General features: G+C 35.8%; 2 protein-coding genes across 2 annotated transcripts; one reads left to right on the top strand and one right to left on the bottom strand.

Moving 5' to 3' along the window:
* Positions 1–25: 25 nt before the first annotated feature.
* Positions 26–2,515, top strand: LOAG_02281 (hypothetical protein). The gene is made up of 6 exons (XM_003137819.2): positions 26–169; positions 598–757; positions 1,075–1,191; positions 1,411–1,523; positions 1,604–1,695; positions 2,021–2,515. The coding sequence occupies exons 1-6, from the start codon at positions 46–48 to the stop codon at positions 2,066–2,068; spliced, it is 654 nt and encodes a 217-aa protein (XP_003137867.1). The 5' UTR covers positions 26–45; the 3' UTR covers positions 2,069–2,515.
* A 2,330-nt stretch (positions 2,516–4,845) lies between these two features.
* On the bottom strand, positions 4,846–5,019 carry LOAG_02282 (hypothetical protein; the record flags this gene model as incomplete). Its single annotated transcript, XM_003137820.1, has 1 exon — positions 4,846–5,019. One exon carries the CDS (start codon positions 5,017–5,019, stop codon positions 4,846–4,848), a length of 174 nt encoding a protein of 57 aa, XP_003137868.1.
* Between the last annotated feature and the right edge of the window lie 4,862 nt (positions 5,020–9,881).

Consider the following 9,881-nt stretch of genomic DNA (forward strand, 5'->3'; position numbering starts at 1 on the left):
AATTCAAACTTTTTTCAGTTTGTTATTTCAGGTTAAAGTTTGGAGATGGATCCTGCTGGAAGTGGTGTGGCCTCATCAGGTTCATTACGCACAAAAATATCACTAAAGGGTAGATACTCGCAGCTATCGTTAGTGTGCCCTTTTCACTTGATGAAGCCAGAGTTACCACGTTAGTTTCATTTTCTTATTAATTCTACATTCAGCCAATAAAAGTAAGTAAATGACAGGAAGATTTAGCCACGTCAAAGATTCACGGATTAGAAAAAGTTGTGAGGACTGGAACTATCTGCTGTGCACTGTCTTTTAGTAAATAAAAGAGTAGATCAAGAATTATTACTGGAAGAATTTGAAATATCCTCGATAATACAATCGTTTGCTATTTGCAGTTTGAAAATACCACCTTGTCCTGAACGAAAGTTGGTAGTCTGATGTGGTCAGGGTCCATTCATGCTTCTTGTTGAAAATGAGTGTGATTTGATTATGTTCATATGTTCAAATTAAAGTCTTGGAACTTTTTCTCTATATATGAGGAGGAATTCGACCGGTCTAATTATGTGGTACTTCTCAAAAAAAAGCTTATACTTAGAAATTTTATAGAGCAGAGCGTTTTACTCGGCAGTAACGACTTATTAGCGGAATATGATATGAGCTCATCTTATCAACGCTTTTGTGGCTCAAAACGGTTACGCGAAGATCTTGGCTCCTTCCTCCCACATCTTGTTGGCAGTTTCAATTTTGAAAATGCTTTGGAGTTCAGGTTTATGCTATCCTTCAACTGCTGATTTTGATTTTACTAAATATTGATTTCAACAGACGAACGTATAGATGTGGGTAGCAAATGTTAACAAGGCGTTAAAGCGGGATGGATACATTTGTTCAGAGAAAATAAATTGAAATATATAGGAAAGAAATTTCATAAGTGAAGGGATATGGAATGTGAGGACTCTTCTCGATAGAGATTTTCAGTTTGTTAGGGTACTACTATGAGGAAAGGATTGGATCCGTGAGTGGATAGTTCTGCTGGTCTTTTTAATGATTATTACGACTTACGTTCTTCATTTTGCCTTGTTTTAGTTCATTGCGGATGTTGGTGGAAAAACCACCGATTACCGGGAAAGAAATTACCAGTCTTTCTGCGAGTGCGATGGCAGGATTTAGGCTCACACCAGGTGCCGTCCCCGAACCCTATAGGTACTTTTAAACATACAAATTGTCATTGAATACTGCTTATTTACATATAGAAAGTATTTTTTTAATGATGCGGCACACAAAATAAACTTTATTAAGTCGGCGAACTAAATTTTAATCAATTACATTGCGAAGCAAAAGTGATAAGCGCAAAGTTAGAACTGCAAACGAAATTTTTGTACTTTGACATTACTGTTACTTTCATGGGCTATAAATTTTTAGGTATTTTGACAACAAAGTAGACGATTTAAGCAGTGAATCAATAAATTATGATGAAAATGGCGAAGAATTGAGACATAAAAGGAAGTTTAAATGGAGCTTGGATGATCTTGATGGTAACTTTTACATTTTTTGTCTTTACATGGGAAACTGTACTTCTGATATCATGTGTAATAATATATCGTTTACTTTAAAGATGCTGATTCGGATCGAAAGTACAGAAAGCATCGCAGCGAAGATAAAGATAGGAAGAAAGAAAAAAAGAAGAAAAAGGATAAAAAACGGAAGGTAATTATTGGTGCTACTCACATTTAACTTTTTTTGAAAGTACCATTGACTTATTAGTAACAATAATATCTTGAATTTAAATATGACGATAGCTAGTGTCATTTTAATATAGATACGACGATAACTAATATCAAACCATCTTGTTTATTCCATGAGCAGTTATGGCCTTAATGGTTGAGCTGTTTGGCTCGGATGGCCAGTAAATACCAGCGATCTTTGGTCTTGATTAAAGCCTGTGATAGGTTAACGCGGTATTCTAGCATTCTCTTATTGCTACTAATCCCATATCACTATATAATGTTCTATTCAAAAGATTCACTTTCAGAGGGATTCAAAAGAAGAGGACCCAAACAATAAAATAAGAAAGATATGAAGATTTGATGGGTTGGTTGCTGGAAGAAGACAATCTACTGGTTATAAAACTAAATATCGGAAAGGGAAAATCAGGAAATGTATCATTATATGAATAGCTGAACTTGATTAAAAGGGACAATAATGGTCATCAGGCAACGGATCTTCGTCCGTGTTAGAGCGCATTTCTGTCGAGATGAGCACATTACTATCGATGTTATTGTATCATATACATTCAAGTATGATCTCGTTTGTTGAATATGATACAAATATAGATCTTTATCCATATATCCATTGGTAATATTGCATCCAGTGGTACCAGACTTGGTTTGCTGTTAGCAAACTCCATTCTAGTTTTGACTGTTATCAGTCCCCTTCTGAGTAAAAGTGTCTCATTCGTTCCTTTGCAAAATTTATCCCGACAATCTCTTTTATTTTACTCAGAAAATTAAACTATGGTTCCCCTGCTCATCTTTACGTATTTCTACTTTTACTTGTTCGATGTTGGAGAAAGTTTTCTGAAATGGAGTGTATCGTTTGCCACATTTTTTTGAACCTCTTTGTTTAGCATTTTTTTGCTATAGGTTGTGGTTAAATTACATAATATAAGATCCTTTTCCAATTTTCTTTTCTGATCAGCTTCTGAGTAAATAACAAGAACGATTCCTGCAAAATACTTACAGCTTTTCTGCCTATATTCCTTATAGCTTTTAAATACACTAAAAGACTAAGAGCAAAAAGCAAGAGATTTTACCAGTGAAATTACTAGCGGATATGTTCCGGCTTGGATGCCACTTTTGTGAGGACTTTTTGAAGTGGACAGTTTTCACTGCATTATAGTTCTTATAATTGTTCTCGAGATGCTTACTCTTAAACTTGCTTGATTAAGAATGGGTGAATGCTTTTCTTCGATGTTAGAATACTGTGGGATGGATGACCGATGCTTCTTGCCGGAGTTTAACAGTCGCCATACGGTCTCTTCCGCTTAATTTTTAAGAGGCATAGATTAGGCGTCGAGATAGTGGAAATATGCTAAGATCATAGCGATGCAGTCATAAATTAGGCTCCAGTTAGAATTGCGCAGTAAGAGTAAGGTTTGTGCATTTCACAGAAGAGGAAGCACTGTATATGACAAAGTTTCCTCTTTCATGCTTTCTTCCATTACCTAATCATTTTGCTATCAGTGTTGTATGGCTAACTTCAAAGGCGAAAGCACTCGCACAATAAATCGGAGTTATATGAATGTTTGATAGTTATATGGATGTTTAATGGTACTAAGAAGAATGTGGTAGAAATCGAGTGGTTGCGAATGAAGCAGCAACTATTAGCAAAACCTCGCTGAAGAATTTAGGTGGGGTGCTCCTACTGAGTTCCACGTCTCTGTACCTATAGTGCTCAAAATTGATCACTCTGACAGTTTTACTACAAAACTTACGAAATGAACCGCTTCGGTGGTCAGAATCTGCTCTACCCATAATGTCTTATCTGCCAGAGTATGTGAAGTATGGGAGTTTAACCGAAAATGTTAACGAGTCATGTATTATTTCTATGCAAATAGTACAGTACCTTGAGTGTTAACAAACTATTAACATTCAAGTTTACATCAACAACAGGAAGGAAGTATAGAAAGAAAGGGATAGGAAAATACTAATTCAAGATCGTACTCATACATATATGACAATAATTGGAAATTGGGCACTAAAAAAGTATTATTACTATTAAAAAATGCTTTGAGTGATAAACATAACAGAAAACAGTGGAATAACTGTATAGACAAGAGAATAAGAACATCGTATTGGAGTTTATTTACCAGTTGTATCAATAAAATGGGTCAAGCATAAATGAGAAACAATAAGTTATGTTTAAGGAAGTCTTGGATGTAAACTTTATCATCTTTGATGATAGTATGAAAATGCAAGGATTAGTAGGTGATGTTCTCAGTGGCGCAAATAGGAGAGGTATTTATTAAATGTCTGAAAATAATATTATTCTCTGAGATGCAACATTTAATTCATAACGATGAGTAAGAAACATTTAGATAAAACACTGCCATTCAAAAATGGGACCAGCCTAAGTCAAATGATGTTCTATCTTCCACTGAACTGATGATTCTATTAAAGCTTGAATGATATTAGCTTGATGTTCATGTACAATAGAAAATGTCGCAGAATGTCGCATTCCCAATGTCATATCGCCTACAGTTAGTTCACCATTCTGGCAGTAGTTTTATATTTGATAGCACATAAGCCACATTTTATCACACCACCAACGCTTAAACAGTGCTTGAATTAAAACAAAAAAAAAAAAAAGTAGATTTAAAAACTGAATTCTGTGGAAGGAGTAACCGTTTATATACTGGATATGGGTTACATATAAGAACAGTTAATATGAAATATATAAAATTAGACAAGAATTTGCAAGGGAATTAGCTTACCAGATGCATACAACGTCCTCAGCATCAAACAGAAAACACTTTCACGTGACTTGAAAGTTAGACAACTAACTTATCACTTCAGTTATGGGGAAACATTTCCTTGAAGTGATGAATACTATCTAAGATATATTATAAACAACAAATACTTTGATTGCTCATATAAAATCTCTCGGTTTGCGACATTCCTAACTGAAGCAAATTATACTTCCGGTGGAAGAATTTGAAAATTGTAGTGAAGGGAAATTGTTTGATAAAAATTTCTATAAGAATAGCTATAACTTTTCTTTGATTTGGAGTTTTGAAACATGGAAGATGAGAAATGGATCAAATTAAATCAATTTTCAATTTGATGACAATAAGTACAATTACGACTGATATCGCATTGATATTACACTTATACCAGTCGTAATTAATTGATAATGCGTAAAGTATTCTGTCAATTCTTCTTGTATTAGTGTTATTGTTTTACCGAATTCCTTTTCGGGTTGCTCTGATAATTCCTCTTCCTGTTGATTTAGTTCATCCCAGCAAGTTTCCATCTTCCATCGTTTATGAGCTGAATTAATCATTTGTTGCTTTTGTACTAATCATTCCAATTCTGCAACTGATTCTTTCGATTTCGAATTAAAGCAAAAAAAGCAATATAAGCAAGAATTGCTTATTATTCCTTCATGTCAGACGGCAAATCTTCTTCGGATATGCAAGTAAACCTTGGCAGATAAAATTTCAGCCAACTCTAGAGGCATCGCTCAAATGGTTATTAGAGCTATCGATCTTTCCGTTAATCTTTTATCACCTGTGGCAGATAAAGGATCAAGATAATCCAACCAACTTGTGCAAAGAGTTTAGAGCGCTTGACTTATGTTTCCGGAAGACTCGGCATAAATGATAATTTGCTTGGTTTGGCGTGCCATTGTTTACAAGTCATACATTTGTTTATAACTCATTTGACTTCGGGTCTTCCATTAAGCAGCCAAAATGTACTTCTCAACCGTGAAAGAGCATGACTGTTTTTTCTGGCCTGCTGTAAACCCTTATGTTAATTTAGTATGAAAAGTTTCGTTACTGGATTATGTCGTAAAAGATGGGTAGAGTGCTTGCCATTTTCGCTCAATTCTTCTAGTCGCCTTCTGGATCTCCATAATTTCTCATCCTCATTATAATATAAATTCCATTTATAAATTTCTTCCCCAGTCAACTCTTCTGATTGGACTTGTCTAATTAATAACCATTCGGTTAACTTGTGTCGTTCACTGAGAGTTGATTTCTCTCGATTGAAAGTGATTGTAACTGTAATAATTTGTTGTTGGTTATTAATCCTATGAATTTGCGAATCCAAGCGGTTGTTTCTAATAATCTTAACCAATTGCTGATACGACTACTATCCATAAATTGAAAATTATTTCTCTCGTAAGTTTGTAAAACCTTCGCGATGGTGACTTTTTTTGGTTTTTCCTTCTCATTTTGCCAGCTAAATTTTTCTTCTTTTAGCCATGGAAGTCATAACACCATGGTCTAGAGAATCTAAGTTTTTTTGGGGAGGAATTACTTTTGTAGTCCCGTCCGCCAGATTATGTTCTGACGGGATATATCGAAACATGAATTTCACTTTACGTATTTCCTCGACTCGGTTTTGAATGAGTCCTGGTGACAATCCAGGATAATTTTTTACCGGTGTAATGCACATTTCGAATCTGAGAACTACCTTTATATTTTGTGGGTCCAACTACATCATTACGAATTGTGTCGCTCGTACTCCTATGAGTATCGCGAGTAAGTCTAGTCGAGATATAATAATTCATTTGGTAGGGGCAATGCGAGATCTAGGAAAGACCAAGAATGATTCCTTTCCATGCATTCCTTGACTTAGCACATATATACCGCTGCTGAAATACACTAAGCTTGATGCGTCCGTAAACACATGAACTTCGATTATATTTGGGAAGTTTGAGACGAATCGAGGTAAATGCCTTAGGTTTTTGATCACTGATAAGAGATTCCCATTGTCGTTGACCATCAATAACATGATCCTATGAGTGATTCTTCTTCCAAAAGTTTCGAAGAAATGATTTGAATCTTATCATTATGGGGTCTAAGAAACCGAAAGAGTCATATTATAAAGCAGCGAAGTGCAGGATCGTCTTCTTCGTTAATTCTTTTTAAATCCATGGTTTCAAAATTATTTGGATGATGTCTTAATTGGGATTCTAGGTAGTACCAAAGATTTTCCTTGGACTCATTTTTACTCGATCCTGTTCAAATGCGTGGAAGCCCATTAGAAAGAAATTCCCTTGTCCGTCAGTTGATATTAAAGTTGTCCACACAGAGATTTCTTCTCATTTCTAGACTGCTTTCCAAATGATAAATTTAGGGTAGCCGATAGTAAAAGGCGATAGCAAGTTACTCTAAAAGAAACCTTTTTGAAACGATAACATTTTGTTTTCTACTACAGCTCCTTTAATATCTTTCAACAAAAGGAATCTAGTACAATTCCTGTCTGAAGGATGTAGTTCTATTTGTAAAAATGCTTTCTCAATATCGGTTGTTATCACGCCTCTCGTTATTCGGAAACGTAACAATACTCTTACAAGGTCTGGAAGTGTGATCGGTCCTCGATATAATACATCATTTAAATTCTTAGTTCCTTTCAGATGTGTTGAAGCAGCATACACAATTTTTAGCTTGGTTGTAGTCTAGCTAAGGTTTTAAAATATTATGATATGGCAGATAATGTACGATACCAACCTGATCCGTGTTTGGTTGCACTTCTTCACTTATTTGGAGTTCAACTGATCTTGGATTGTTTCTTGGATTGTCGTACTGTTGAAGTTCTCTTCCATGGAATTGAAGTCGTCCAATCAGGTTTCGCAGACAGCTGAAACACAAACTATAATTATTGCTCATTTTGGTTCCTTATTTCTTCCATGGCCAACATACTTAATATCTTCCATTGCGTTTGGTAATACTTTTTTAAAATTGTTTCAATGTTCGTCCATCATCCTGAGTATTGGGTTGTTCCCAATGCCTATACATTCTAATTTCTAGAATAGGTCCACATCAGGAACGCAATTTGCACTGGCAACATTTTTTGCGTTAGAAATTGGGCAGTGATTGAATCTGTTTGTGTACCCGTGTCGCTGACTTTCTTCATGACAAAAACTGAGGGTCCTTTCTGCCACTTTAGTTGGTAGTACCTCAAACTTGAGTAATTAAACCTTTATTACGGCAAATTTATTAATACAACAACGAACTTGCAAATACGACATCGATATAACAAATTAACGAAAACACTAAGAATAAAAAAGACAAAATCATGCTCGATACCTTATATCCAACCGACATCAATGAAACACATTTGTAAAAATGGATTAGTGCTCAGGACCCTCCGCTTCTTCGACTGGGAGGATCCTTGTACTGTTTTATGATTACAAGAATTAGCTTCGTCATGGAGCACCCATTGGTATTAGGTTCTTTGTTAGTGCAAACGTAAGACGATATGAGCATATAAAACAAAGATGTCTGGCTTTCAAAAAGGGAGATTATTATTTCTTTGTTTCTACTCGCGATATCAGCGACAACTTGCCTCCAACTACTATAGGACCTACTTTTTCATGAAGCAGGGTGAATCCTGAGTTTATTTGCTGAATTTTCTCTAGTTCGATAAATTTGAAAAAATTTCATCCGGTTCTTTTCATTTACTCCCTAGATTATTCAGTTGGTCTGAAAAAATAATGAATAATTTCATGGATAAATCTGGGCTACTCGAAGTTCGTCTGTCGATTTCTACTACTTTCTACTACTTCGCTTGTCAATCTCGACTACTTGAAGTTCGCCTATTAAATGGTCTATTATGTTGGCCACGCAAGTCACTGTCTCCATCCTTGCAGTTCTTATCCCAATTTGTATTTTGATTAGGAGATATAATTGTGACTTCTTGATACCGAAGGAGGATATATTTTCTTGTTTTTCTTCGGTTTCTGTTAAATCTAGTCAATCAACTAATTTCTGAAATATAAAGGTTGATTGTACGCCCACATCAAAAAGGACCAAAACTCCATCATGGAGTCTATATCTTTTTAGATTGAATACGTTGATTTCCTTATACAAAAGTAAGACTTTATCCTTTAGTCCAGTTATTATGTTAATGGCAATGTTGCCATTGTTTATGGCAACCTTTTTCCCTTCAGCTAAAGAATTTTCTTGTTGCTTGGCTTCTCGATCCATAATGTCGCATAGCGATAGAAACGTGCCATCAGTATGTCCCAATTCCCAACTGTTTAGTTTAAGCGTACATTAATTTTCCTTAAACGATCAACTCGTTGCTCGAGAATGGGATACATGTAACCATTCGCTATCCCAGTGATCCCCGTTGCAAAATATACAAGGTCTTCTCTTTTTTACTTGTTGGATTTTTTCTCGAGATTATGGTTGATTTCGGTTTATGCTGGTTGATTGCAACTAAAGTCTATTTCCTGCGGTTCTGCCTGAGTTTCGTAATCGACCATAGTTCATCTCCCTTTTGTTGTCATGCTTTATCCAATATCCATCCAGGCGCTTTAGTTTCTATAGCAGTTTCAATGTTAGTATGTTTAAGGCATTCTCCTTTTGCTTCTGTCTAAGTACTTTTCCGATTGCCTCAACAGTTGACTTCCGCTCCCGGTCGTTTCGTTTTGTGGAGTTTAGTTCGCAGTAGAGCGGTTTTTTAATAGTGAGCGACTTCCCAAACTTTTCAAATAATATTTTTCTTACAACTCTATAGTTTTGCTCTATAGTTTTGCGGTGCTCTGTCATAATCTGCTACTGCTTGTAGGGCATTTTCCTTTAAGGAGAACATTAAATATTTTATTTTTTGGATGTCTGGAATCTCTTGAGAGTGTATTGCAGCACTAAAATTGCTGTAGAACTACCTCCAGCCTTTAAGGTTACCACTGAACATGGGAAATGGCAACTGTGGTAGATTTACTGTTGACGGTAGGCTACTTGAAGAAGTCCTCTCGGTTGAGAGATTTCTTCTGTTATTTCCTTGTTCTATTCACTTTGGGCTAGACGTTAAAGAGCTAACTCATCGTCTTTTTGTGCATAGCTAAAGTTATGTAGCTTCTCTACCATCACTTCCAAAATAAAGTGACGTTCGCCATTTCTATGCAGACGCAATTTATTGAATATATTCCAACCATTTTTCATTGATTATTTCAAGAAGGGTAGTATTCATTTCGAAGCGCATCAACCTTTCTTTGGGGATCCTTGTTCAGGCTTCGTATTTCTGGCGTAATTCTTCCCTCGTCAAAGTTTGGTCGGATGAGGCTGGACCCATTGCTCCTACTTCGTCAAGGACTTACCAATTTTAATTTTGCCTGTTGAGCGCTTGCTAATATACTGGCGGACATTACCTTACCTCGGG

This window comes from Loa loa (assembly GCF_000183805.2).
Source record: "Loa loa unplaced genomic scaffold supercont3.23, whole genome shotgun sequence".
Lineage (NCBI taxonomy): Eukaryota > Metazoa > Nematoda > Chromadorea > Rhabditida > Onchocercidae > Loa > Loa loa.

What these genes read in the sequence shown, in the direction of transcription:
- LOAG_02281 (XM_003137819.2), top strand. Translation starts at nt 46, where the DNA reads ATGGATCCTGCTGGAAGTGGTGTGGCCTCATCAGGTTCATTACGCACA. An exon ending in GAAAATGCTTTGGAGTTCAG is followed by an intron (nt 758 to 1,074) that starts GTTTATGCTATC and finishes GCCTTGTTTTAG; the next exon opens with TTCATTGCGGATGTTGGTGG. An exon ending in GAGCTTGGATGATCTTGATG is followed by an intron (nt 1,524 to 1,603) that starts GTAACTTTTACA and finishes TTTACTTTAAAG; the next exon opens with ATGCTGATTCGGATCGAAAG.